The sequence below is a fragment of the Vulpes lagopus genome, chromosome 10 (assembly GCF_018345385.1).
Source record: "Vulpes lagopus strain Blue_001 chromosome 10, ASM1834538v1, whole genome shotgun sequence".
Lineage (NCBI taxonomy): Eukaryota > Metazoa > Chordata > Mammalia > Carnivora > Canidae > Vulpes > Vulpes lagopus.
The window spans coordinates 69,150,174-69,162,843 of NC_054833.1; the positions used below are offsets into that span (position 1 = coordinate 69,150,174).

At 54.0% G+C, this 12,670-nt stretch overlaps 1 protein-coding gene across 1 annotated transcript in view; it reads left to right on the top strand.

Annotated features, from left to right (window-relative positions):
• Nucleotides 1–11,108, top strand: part of MAP2K3 (mitogen-activated protein kinase kinase 3) — a 29,984-nt gene extending 18,876 nt beyond the window's left edge. The window contains exons 6-12 of the mRNA XM_041771203.1: nt 48–164; nt 1,001–1,052; nt 2,398–2,525; nt 3,064–3,141; nt 7,878–8,017; nt 9,323–9,368; nt 10,008–11,108. Coding sequence (XP_041627137.1) covers nt 48–164; nt 1,001–1,052; nt 2,398–2,525; nt 3,064–3,141; nt 7,878–8,017; nt 9,323–9,368; nt 10,008–10,091 — 645 coding nt within the window. The 3' untranslated portion in view covers nt 10,092–11,108. The remainder of the gene's footprint in view (nt 1–47; nt 165–1,000; nt 1,053–2,397; nt 2,526–3,063; nt 3,142–7,877; nt 8,018–9,322; nt 9,369–10,007) is intronic.
• Nucleotides 11,109–12,670: the final 1,562 nt, after the last annotated feature.

Consider the following 12,670-nt stretch of genomic DNA (forward strand, 5'->3'; position numbering starts at 1 on the left):
TACAGCCTCGGGCTGACACAGGCTGACCTCCAGGTGTCCTTCCACAGGGAGATGTGTGGATCTGCATGGAGCTCATGGACACATCCCTGGACAAGTTCTACCGGAAGGTGCTCGATAAAAACATGACCATTCCAGAGGACATCCTGGGGGAAATTGCTGTGTCTGTAAGTGGCCTTGGGCTTGGGAGGGGTTGGGGGTTCCAGGTATGTAGCCAGGGGCCCCAGCCCTACCCCAGCAAGTGCAAAGCCCAAACTAAGGTGATAGCTTGGGCAGAGCTCGATCCCTAGTAGGGCCCTGCACCTGGGCAACTGCCCCGCAGGTGCCAGCTCTCCCACCCTGCATAGAACTTTCTTGCTGAGGAGACCCCAGAGCCTAGGGCTACCAGAGACACACCGATTTGGCAGATCTCAGGTCTCTAGCTTTTGTGTGCAACTCCTGAGCTGTCTACACTATTTTTTACAAAATGACTTAGTATTTACGACTTCCTCCTGCCAAAAATGCCCTGAGGCAGTTCCTAGAGGCGCAAGCTATGCTGGGAGGAAGCTTAGCATCCACAGTGTTTGCCTTTTGAGGTAAGATGTTTCTAGAGCAGTGTAATTACACTGGGCTTGAGCATCCTGGTAGCCGAAAGGAAAAAGGAAATGCTTCTCAGTCCTGACTACATCTGGGAACTTTTAAAACATGCCATACCAGAGTACTGAGTCAGGATCTTTGGGGTACTTGTCCGGGTACATCATTTCCCTGTAAAGGCTTGGACCTGAGACCCTAACCTGTCGGGTGGGTGGGAGAAAAGTGGGAGGCTGGGTGTGTCTGCACTGAGGTGGCCACGCACCAGGGTGAAGGTTGGGATGTGGCAAGAGCCCGGCAAGCTGCGGGGTGGGTGTGTATGGGTGAGAGGGAGACAGATGGGCACAGCTAGGGGGTCTCACAGCTCTGTCGTGCTTGATGCAACTAGGAATAATAGCAGCCTTGTCTTTTCTCCTCTTGCTCTGAACACCAGATCGTGAGGGCGCTGGAGCACCTGCACAGCAAGCTGTCGGTGATCCATAGAGGTCAGTGCCCCACCGTGGACTGTGTGGGAGGGGTCTGCAGGCTGCAAGGAGGGTGCCACCTCAGGTGATAAGTAGTGGTGTGCCCACTAGGGTCACGAGTTGAGCCTGCTTCCCAGTCCAGGCCACTGTCACTTCTACTAGCTGTTGTCTTTAGGTCCCTCGGTGGTTTGCAATGATGGGGCTGTCGTCCTGGGAACGCTGACTGAATTTGTTTTGACGTATTGTTTATGTATCATGAAACACACAGATCCATAGCATTTGATGAATCTGTTCAGAGTTTACACCCACATAACCCTGGCCACTTTCAAGACGCAAGATGTCCCACCTTTTACCCCACCCCAGAAAGTTCTCCGTGCTTCTTCTGGTCAGACCCTGCCCCTATGTCCCCTCTCCACATCTTGTCTGGTGTTTCCCACAGCAAATCGGTTTTACTTGTACTTGAACTTCGCATAAATAGATAGACATGGCCTCTCTCCGGCCTCTTTCCCTTGGCCTAATGTTTCTGAGGCTCACACGGGTTATGTGTGTGTGGTAGATCCTTCCCTTTCACTCTGAGTGGTTCACTCACCCAGGCATATTGCTTTTCACCAAGTGCATTAGACCGAGCCGGCGTTGACTGCTCAGCGGCCACCCCAGCCCCTGCCCCCAGGTCACCACTGTTGGCAGGTCAGCATGGAACCTGCTGGTCCTTTTCCTGTGCATTTCTGTCCTTATGCCCATGCCCTGTAGGAAGGGATGGAGGTTGCTCGTGTATTGTATATGCTTTTGCTGGAAGAGTCCCTGTTGTATGCCCTGTAGCCTGCTCTGCATGGACCTCGAGTTGTAGCCTGGGCTCTGTGTTTCCACAGACCCCTCCATGTCCCGTGCTTTGCTGCTGCCCTGTGCCTCCTGGCCGAAATGCCCAGCCTCTCAGCCTGGACACTGGGGGGCTTCTGGGTCTGCAGCCTGTCAGTGGTGCCGTCCCCCAGCAGATCCCCAGCACAGGAGGACCCCGGGGCTAGAGGTTCCACCAGGAAATAGGCAGAGTCCTGGCTGCACAGCTGGGATGAGCCTCCCCCTCTGGACTTTGGGTCCAAAGTGCTGACAAGGCACAAAGATGGGGTCCAGGTAGAAGCTCACGTCCATCCCCACTTGTGGCCAGTGGCCAGGGCGTGTTCTTGCTGTTCTGCTCCCATCTTTGCTACCTGGGACTGGGAGAGCACCTGGTAGAACCTCATGTCTCCTCTACTCCCCGAGCCCTGGTATCATGTGCTCCTGCGGTGGTTGGGGCATCGAGGAGCCTGTTGGCCTCCTGCAATGCCTCACAACCCCTGAAGGCACAGAAGATGTGTTCTATCCCTGGCAGATGTGAAGCCGTCCAATGTCCTCATCAACAAGGAGGGCCACGTGAAGATGTGCGACTTTGGGATTAGTGGTTACTTGGTGGATTCTGTGGCCAAGACGCTGGACGCCGGCTGCAAGCCCTACATGGCTGTGAGTGGTCCCCATACTATTCTGAGTCCCCAGCCACAGCTAAGGTTCAGGAGGCACGTGCCTGGGAGAGCATTTTCAGGCCATGTCCTCTGTCCATTGGGGACAAGGCCTCCCTGAGGCTCTCTATTTCCTACCACAGCAGGGGTAATCTGCTGCCCAGCTTGGCCAAGCAGCCCCTCTCTCCCCTGTTATTAGCTGTGCCCCAATGTGCCCATTTGGATAAGTTTCATGAACACTTACAGGGAGGTAACCTGTGGGATTAGTGTAGGCCCTACCCCTCTCCCAGAGTCTTGAGGGTGCCCTCCCTCCGTGGGCAGCGGTGCCAGTGAGGATGGTTTGGGCCTTCACCACCAGACCCTGGTGCTCACTGGCCTCACTTCTCTCACCTGCTCAGGAGCAGTGGGGAGGGGGATAGGATGAGCCTGACTCTTCTGTTTGGGATTAGAGAAGCAAGACCTAGCTGAGGGAACCTTGCGTGGCCCCTATCTGGCCCCTCACCGTGGGGTGGGTGTTCATGCCTCACTGATCCCTTTTACAGCCCGAGAGAATCAACCCGGAGCTTAACCAGAAGGGCTACAATGTCAAGTCCGATGTCTGGAGTCTCGGCATCACCATGGTAACTACTTGGAGCTGGGTTTGGCCCTTGCTGGTTGGGTGGGGCCTGGGGACCAAGGTGGGGGGTGGGGCATGCTCAGTCCAGGAGCTTCAGGCAGGCCCATCAAATAGTTTAGGCCTGGGGATCCCTGGGTGGCGCAGTGGTTTGGCGCCTGCCTTTGGCCCAGGGCGCGATCCTGGAGACCCGGGATCGAATCCCACATCGGGCTCCCGGTGCATGGAGCCTGCTTCTCCCTCTGCCTGTGTCTCTCTGCCTCTCTCTCTGTGACTATCATAAATAAATAAAAATTAAAAAAAAAATGTTCAAATAGTTTAGGCCTGGAAAAAAGTGTTGGCTTCACAATCTGAGAAGAAAACGTGTCATCAAAAATGATGCTGTATCTAAGGGAGTATGTATAGTGGTGTTAACCCCTTCCTGAGGGAGGAGGTGTGATAAGTGGTTTATTAGACTTGCCCCAGAGCTCATGGTGCTTGTTGATAAATCACAGCCAATTCCAAATTCAATGAATTCTTGGTACCCGAATAATTTACAAAGCAAAATGGAAAAAAATCTTAAGAATACTGTTTTTCACAGTGTGGAAACATTGCCACTCGTGAGGTCGTCATGAATTTCCTGGAGTGTGGTGGGCTGGGGTGGGTGGACTGTCAGTCCTGGGGCTGTAGGCACTGGGAGAGCTGAGGGCAGGTGCCTGGCCACATCTGAGGTTCAGGAGGAGGGCTAAGCCTTTGTGCCTCTCCTTCTTTATTGAACTGCACAGTGAATCTCTGCCCCTGCTGAGTCAGGGCTTGGCTCAGAAGTGGGTCAAGGTTTAATTATGTATGAATTTAGAAAGCCCATTCTGGTACCCATGTGGAGAATGGGCTGAAGGGACACAAAAAAGACCAGGATGCTAGTCCCCCGCCAGGGTACCCAGGAAAATGTTGCTGTGATGGTGGCCCCAGGATGCACAAGGGACTGACTCAGCTGGCTGAGGGGTCACTGGCCTCTGTCCCCATCCCAGCCATTCGAACTAATGGGAAGTGTCCGTGGTGTCGACATTTCCATGGTGTCAGCACCCTCCCTGCCCCAGCTCCTTTGGCCTCCTGGTGTTGGGGACAGGGTACAATCAGTAATCAACAACCAGACCAGTAAAATACCTTTGGGATGGGGTGTGGAGAGGAGAGACTCGGGTGGGAGCAGAGCAGCACAAGCTTCTGAGGAGGTGGGGGTGTGCCTAGTGTGTGCCTGTGGGGCTACATTCAAGGGGAGGCCAGAGAAGAGGTGGGTGGGAGTTCAGGGCCAATGTAGATGTTTTAGATCTTGCAGATGTTGCAGGTTGGTGTGTTTTTTTAAAGATTTTATTTATTTGAGAGAGAGAGAGATAGAGATAGTTACAGAGATAACACGAGAGAGAGAGAGAGAGAGAGAGAGAAGCAGTAGGAAGGAGAGAGAGAACCAAGCTCCCCACTGAGCAGGGAGCCCGACGTGGGGCTGGATCCTAGGACCTTGGGATCATGACCTGAGCCGAAGGGGACACTTAACTGACCAAACCACTCACGTGCCCTGATAATGCAGTTTTATTATCCTAATCCCCCTCCTCATGCAAGTGGTGTCTATGCTCAGTGAGTGGGAAAGGATCAAAAGCAAAATTGTTTTGTCAGAAAATGGGAATTGGGTGATACCTTCAATTTTTCTTACTACTGCCAACACTATCATTTTTCAATTACACATTTTCCTTTTTGGAGCAGAAGGGAACGTGCCAAGTCTAAAAGCGAACATTATACCTGCAGATAGGAGTTTCCCAACTCCTGAGTTAAAAAATAAGAGCAGGGATCCCTGGGTGGTGCAGCGGTTTGGTGCCTGCCTTTGGCCCAGGGCGCGATCCTGGAGACCCGGGATCGAATCCCACGTCGGGCTCCCGGTGCATGGAGCCTGCTTCTCCCTCTGCCTATGTCTCTGCCTCTCTCTCTCTCTCTCTCTCTCTCTCTCTGTGACTATCATAAATTAAAAAAAAAAAAAAGAGCAGATTCTTGCTGGATTTCCAGACTATACACAACTGGTTGGATGTTAGAGAGCCCACTTGGGCACTTGCCACATGCACACCCCCACTCCCTTCTCTCCGCTCCTTCCTCCCATCCATCCATCCACCTGTCATTCTTGGGGACCCACCACATCCCATTGACGTTCTGATGTCTCTGGTAGAACTTGGGCACCCGTGTGCTAGCAGATGCTGTGTAACAAACTGCTCCGCAGCCTGGAGACGTAAAGCACCAATAGTTCATTGTTTCTCACGTTTCTGCATTCTGGGCTGGACTAGCCAGGCCGTTCTTCTATGCCACCTGGCTCTGGCTGGGGTCAGGGCTGGGCTGGAAGGTCTGAGAAGGCTTTAGAGATGTGGGGCCTCCATGTGACTTCCTCCTGGCTGGCTGCCCGCTAGCTTCCTCAGAGCATGGTGCTGAGGGTTACTGAAGTCTTGGGGTGCCTGGCTTCCATGAGAGAAGTGCTCTGAACTGCTTGTCCCAGGACTGGCACAGTGTCACTTCTAATTATGTTGGTCAAAGTGTCATAGGCTATGCCAGGGTCAAGGGGAGATAGAGGCTGTGTCTGGATGGGTACTAGCATGCACACATAGGAGAAGCTGTGCTGGTGGTGTAGGAGACTGGCTGCTATGGTGGAGGTTAGGTATTTCCCCCAAAAGTTAACAAAAGTAATAGAAACATTCTCTAAAAACACAGAGAGAAAGTAAAAAGAAGAAAAAAAAAATCATCATGGTTCCATTCAAAGACACATAGCCCCTTCTCCCTACCATCAAGTGCCAACACTGTGCATTTCCTTCTAGACATTTTGCCTCTTTCTAAAAAACATCTATGGTTTTTATTTTGCTTTTCTCAGTTAGCATCACATCACTCATGTTTCTCTGGATTGTTAGAAACCCCTGTAGGCATCTCTTCAAGAGACGCCACAACCATCTGCCACCAGCTACTCAGCCAGTCCCTAATGTAGGACGTTTTATTTGTTTCTGTTTTTTTTTCCTTCCATCTGAAATCCCCGGTTGACCTGGAGGAGTGACCTCTGAGGCACTGGGTGCCAGGCCTGCCCCTCTGGGTGGTTCTCTTTCAGAACCCCCGCCGGGTAGCCCTCTGTGGGCACTTGACCACAGCCACCAACATAAAGACCTGGGATGATATTTGGGAAGGCTCTTGACCATAACAAGTATTTGGTCAAGTGCTGATCGCATGAATTCCTGAGTGGGGTCTCCGAGCATGGCCCTCATGGTCATGGCTGAGACAGCCGCCCCATGGCAGGCCAGTCCCTGGTGCTGGGTGTTTAGACTGCTTCCTAATACTCACTGTTACGGATCACACTGTACCACGCATTTTTCTGCCCAGAGCCTGTTTTGTTTTGTTTTTATCTTTTGAGCTCATTAGAAAAAATTACCAGGAAAATGGATTACGGGGTCAAGAGTCTGGACAATTTTCTGTTTTCCTAATTGTAAGTCTGGTAGGACCCTAGGTCCTTTCCTGGAAACCCACACAGGATCCTAACTTGTGCTACTTGGAATCGGTGACAATTCTAGGAAAAAGTATCCTGAATTTGTCCTGTGAAAGCCCACACCAGATTACAAGTGTGCCTGCCGCATTTTGCACACCCTCCATCTGTGGGGTATGTTTATATCTTGGCTAGAAAGGGGCCTTTAGCCTAATGGGAAGGCCCTTTCTTAGCACAATAATTAGTAAGCTGTTCAGGCGCCAGTTGCCAACACGAAGCATTTGTTTGAGCTGAGGTCTCTTGTGTTCATTATGGTGATTATGGCCTGTCAGTGAGAAGTCTCTCTGCTGTTTCAGGCAGGGGGCCTGGGCTGACCTGTTTTTTTTTTTTTTTTTTAAACTCAGCAGTCAGAATCAACCCAGAGTTTGTTGTTAGATAGCTGGTATTTTCCACAAATGACTTCCCACCAACTGTAGGCAAGGCATGTGGCTAGGGGTCTGGCACGGGTGCAGAGGCCAGGCGGCCTCAGTGTCCCCTGCAGGGAGTCCAGGGGGTCCGCAGGGAGGGGAAAGTCTTCCCGGAGGAGGGGGCCTTGGAGATGGGTCCTGCTGGTCACTGATGAGGGTTGGGGGGAGTAGAAGGAGCAGCTGCAAACCTCAGTGTCTGATGGGGCCCCAGGGGGCCGTTGCCAAAGTGAAGGAGCTGACCAAACGCAGGTCTCAGCATCTCCAGCTTCGGGGAGAGGCAGGCTGACGGGGATAATTTCATTTCCCCTTTGCCTGCTCTGGCATAATGACAACTACCCAAATAAACGGCAGCAGATACTTAAGACCCTGTGGAGACGTTAGGGAGGGGTGGTGTGTGGTGAGTGGGGAAGCTGCTGCCTGTCCCACACGCCTTTGCCGCCTTTGCCGACTGCTGCCCTGGGGGAGGGTGTCAGCGCCTCTGATTTTTCCAGATTAGCTGGCACTTGGGTTTTTATGTAAAGCCTTCTGAATTTAGGTTGTTTGAAAGCCTGATGATGCTCAAACCAGTCACAACTCTAAGCTGGATTTGCTTCCTGAGCCAGTGTGTGCAGGCTGGGTCAGAGGAAGCAACGCTTGCTGTTCCCCCGGCTTTCATCTTCGTTTTGATGTCATGTGTCTGCCCCTCAACCTGCCTTATGGCCCAGCTTTGGGTGGCAAGCCAGGCCAGACAGGTTCCCCAAATGCCCTGCCCTGGGGGCAGAGTGTGCGCGCATCTGACCAGAGCTACTGCCTCCACTGCAGATTGAGATGGCCATTCTACGGTTTCCGTATGAATCCTGGGGGACTCCGTTCCAGCAGCTGAAGCAGGTGGTGGAAGAGCCATCTCCCCAGCTCCCGGCTGACCGTTTCTCTCCTGAGTTCGTGGACTTCACTGCACAGTGGTGAGTCTGCAGCCTTGCACTGGCTCTGGGCACCCCCAAGCCCCAGGTGGCACCCTTCCCTACTCTGGCCCAATTCCAGCTCCTCCTGGTGCCCAGTCCCCTCCTCCGTTAGCAAATAACCGCCGAACAGCATGGCATCAGAATATGCAAGGCATTAATAGAGCATAAGGAAACTGTGGCAAACTATGGTCCTTGGGGAGATTTTAATAGTCCTTCTAGAGACGGACAGACCAGGCAGCCAGGAAAAGAAAACAAAGAGCAGACGGAGGACTTGAGTAGCAGACAGAGTTGCTTTATTGACGCGTAGAACTTTGTACCAAGGTAAAGAATGCCCATGGGAGCTCTATTTAAAAAATATGTTCGAGATTGAAAAGGAAACAGGGAAAAGGAAGAAGGCAGAGTCATCCAGGTCATGTTCCCTGCCCATAATTACATCAAACAAGAAGTGCGTAACTGCAGAGGGATGAGATATGTGGTAATGCAAAGTAAATTCTTCTGACCAACTCTTGGAGTTGTTTTGTTTTGTTTTTTTTAAGATTTATTTCTTTGAGAGGGAGGGAGAGAGGGAAGGGTGAAGAGGGGCAGAGGGGGAGAGAGAATCTCCAGCAGACTCCCTGCTGAGCATGGAGCCCAAAGGGGCGCTGGATCCCACGACCCTGAGGTCATGACCTGAGCCAAAACCAAGAGGCAGACACTTAACCGACCGGAGCCATCCATGCGTCCCCCAAGGCTTGGATTTTGACAGAGATTTGAAAAATAAAAATACAAGGTATTCAGAAGTGAAGGACAGAAACCATCGACATATCTGTGTATCGTGGGCAAAGGGATGCTTGGAGGAAAATGTCTATCCTTTATTTCTTTTATGAGAAAATAAAAAAGACCGAAAACAAATGAGCGTGGCAAATGGACCGGCTTGTCACCTTGACCCTTTACACAGGGCCTCCCTGGCCCCAGGACCCGTGATGAGGAGTTTCCCTCCTGATTATGGACCCCATGTGTGCGTGATTGTTATCTACTGCATTTCAGTATCATTTGGTATCAGAGCGTTGAGGATTTCCTGGATCACTCTAGATATAAGAAAACAAATACCCCAAGAGGCAGAGAAGCTTGGTCCAAGTCTGTAGTTTGTACCCCCAGATCCCACTCCATCCCCACAGGCTCCCCAGGACAGTCCCACCCCTGCTTCCCAGAGCCCCAGGAGCACATGTGTCCTTACTGCCTGGTTAGCGGGGAGCCCACCTGGCTTGGCTGGCTGGAGACCTTTGTCATGCCAGCCTGGCTCCAGCCTGCCCTGTTCTCTCCTAGCTTGAGGAAGAACCCCGCGGAGCGCATGAGCTACTTGGAGCTGATGGTGAGTGTGGGGCGCGAGCGGTGGACTGGCGGGGCTGGGGGCGAGGGCTTGCATACCTGTGCACAGGGATGGCAGCACCCTCGGCTTGCCTCTGTCTTCGTTCCTTCAGGTACTCAGTTCACTCAAACATACCCTGGCTCCTTCCTCCCTCCTCCACACCAGGCTTGGTGGAGGGGCACACAGGCAGTGCTCCCACAGATGGTGCAGAGGGATGGGGGCGGGGGGAGGGAGGTGAGCCACTTTATCCAAAGGTATCAGGGCAGGCTTCACAGGGGAGGTGACATTTGACCTGGGCTTGGAAGGACTGACAAGGGTTCATACCTGCTGATGGAGAGGGCATTCCCCTTGGCCAGGGGTTTGTGTGGGGAAGAGTGAGCTCAGTGTGGCCAGGGGATGGCTGCAGGAGGGCAGGGGAGGAAGCCATCGACGCTGTCTCAAGCAAGGAGGGCTTCCTGAAGATGGAGGTCCTGGAAGGCTGAGTAGGAGTCCGTCAGGCAGAGAGAGTAGTGTCCCAGGCAGGAGCACACAGGGGCCGGGGGTGCTTTGGGGAATGTAGGAGCATCTCTACGTCACTTCCTTACCCCTCTGCCTCACCAACGAACCCTTACCCAAGGTGACTGTCTTCTCTTGTCCCACCAGGAGCACCCATTCTTCACATTGCACAAAACCAAGAAGACGGACATTGCAGCCTTCGTGAAGGAGATCCTGGGGGAGGACTCATAGGGGGCAGGGCCATGGACTGCACTGGGCCCTCCAGCACCCTACATCCCCTTCTGCTGGGGCAGTGCTTGCCCATGCCCAGAAGCTACTGCCACCCCAGCCTTGGGTGTTTGGGGGAAGAATCGAGGGGGCTGCTCCTGCCTGGCTCGATAGCAGGCCATTGGTCCCAAGTGCCAAAGAACCAGACCACTGGGGCCCTCAGCCAGGCCCTTGTGGACCCCACCAGTGCCTCTGTCCCTGCTGCTTCAAGGACCCCATCTCCAGCCCCCGAGATCCTGGACTTGGAGGGGCCCGGATGGCAGACCCTATTGCCCCTCACAGAGAAGGCCGCCGGTGCTCGTGTGCGGGAAACTGCCGTGGCCCAGCCCTGGATGCCACCCAAGTTGTATATTTTTTTAATCTCTTGACTGAATGGACTTTGCACACATTGGCCTAGGGTGGCCATGCCTCTGTCCTGGCTTCAGTATTTGGGGGGAGACACACTTGGGGGATGAGCCATGTGAATCCTCCTGAGTCCCCATGAGTGAGACAACAGAGCCACCCGAGCCTTCACCCTGGCACTGGCGAATAAGGCCTCTAAGGGCACACGGGCTCAACCTAGCTCCCGCCCACTGCCTCGGGAGGGGGTTTTCACTTTTTTTTAATTTATCCTCTTGATTTTTTTTCTTTTGCTTTGTGGGTTTGGCTGGTTTTTCTTGCATGGTTTGGAGCCGATCACTTTTCTCCCACTCCCTAGGGACCAGCAGGTGGAGATCCCTGTGTCTGCTCAGTCTGGGGTCTAGGGGGATGGGCCCAAGGTCTCTGCTCAGAGAGGTGCTAGGGGAGCTGTCTTAGCTCACTCTCCTTGGGGACTGGCTCAACGGGGGCTGTGGATTTGCTTTTGGTGTTGTTTAAAAAAAAAAAAAGAAAAAATATATTTTTTGAAGAAAGGACTGCCCAGGGTTTTATCCCTGATAGGTCGGGGCAGTTACCTGATTGCTGTTTTAATTTAAAAAAGAAAAAAAAGGAAAAGTAGAACAACAGTTGTGTGAGACTGTGTATCAAAGCGGCGAGCTCCACTCTGTGGTGAAGATGTGGGGCCCATAGGAGGAAGGGTCAGGGCTAGGGCAGCGTGGTCAGGGAAAGAGGTCCTGCTGAACCCTTCAGGGCCCTGCCCTTGACAGACCCGTGCACATGTGAGGATGCTGAAGCTCCCAGCTGAGGCTCTAGGCCCTGTGCTGGACACTGGGCTGAGCAGCAGACGTAGGCCCAATCCACTGGTGGATGCGCCTGTCCCCCACTGGTAAAGACTGCATTGCCAGGTGCACACAGGGATGAGCACGTGCCAAGCACTGCACCCCAGCCTTGACATGGTCACCTCATCAAGGGTGTTGTGTTACTGGCTCAGGTGATGTTGTTACCCTGCTGTACAGATGTGAAAACAGGTTCAGAAAGCTGAGAAAAAGCCGTATACCTTGGAAGGCTGAGACACTGAGGCTTGGGGACAGATACAGGTCCCCTCTGAGGGGCCTGGGGGGGCAGCTCAAGGAAGGCTCCTTGCCAGGGTCCAGTGTGGCCCTGCAATCCTGTGATCCTTGAGGCCTGGGCGAGGGCTGACACCCTCCTTCAACAGACTGAAGCAGAAGGGATTTTTTTTTTTTATGCTCATGTAAGAACTGCGGTGGGCTTCAGGCATCATTAGATCAAGGAGCCTGGTTTATATCCTGAAGAATCCGTGTCCCCCTTAGCTTGGTTTCCTGTGTCTGGGTTTCGGATTCACACTTCCCTGGTGGGGACAAGTCGCAGCCGTTTAGCAAAGCTCCAGTGTAAGTGTCCAGGCTGGCTCCCCGGAGTCGCATGCGGGTCCTCCTGCCAGTCACAGACCAGGAGGATCAGAGTGGGAGAGTCAGCCCGCCCACATCTCCAGGTCTGCCAGCCAGGGCCTCCCTGGTCGTGGGTGGGAACTGGGACGCTCCCAGAGGGAGGCATGGATCTCTTTGGGGTCCATCTGTCCTCTGCCTTTGTGCACACTCCTCTCAGCCTCAGTTGAGCCGGAAGGGAAGTCTGCTCTTTGCTCCAAGGTGGTCCTCAGTCTGGGACAGGCTTCTGCTGCGAATCCCTCCTGGGCACCGCGCTCCGGCAGTTCCAGGCCCTGTGTGGCCCTCCGTCTTTCCTCAGGCAGGCAGTGGCCCCCTGGCTCTGCCATCGGCCTGCAGCGCCCCTCCCGCACCTTCCCGGGGCTGCCTGGCACCCCCGGCCCGCTCGTGGGCTGCCTCCCCGTCCGGCGCAGCCAGGCTAGCTCCTCTTCTCCGGCTTTACCTGGGTGCGTGCGCCCTGCCACTGTCGTGTCCCCAAGCCGGTCTCCAGCGAGCGTCCCGCCAACCTCCGGTGAATGAGGCTGCGAGTGAATGGATGGCTACGAGGGGAAGGAGGCCGGCGTGAATGAACTCCGGAGCCCGGCCTGTAGGTGCGCGCGTGGACGCATGCGCGTGCGCGGACCGCCCGCAGGCCCGCGTGTGTGCGCGCACACGGCCGGCGGGACCCGAGGCCCCGGGGCGCGGCCCCCGTCGTTCCTCCCGCCGCCACCAGGAGGCGGCAGAGCC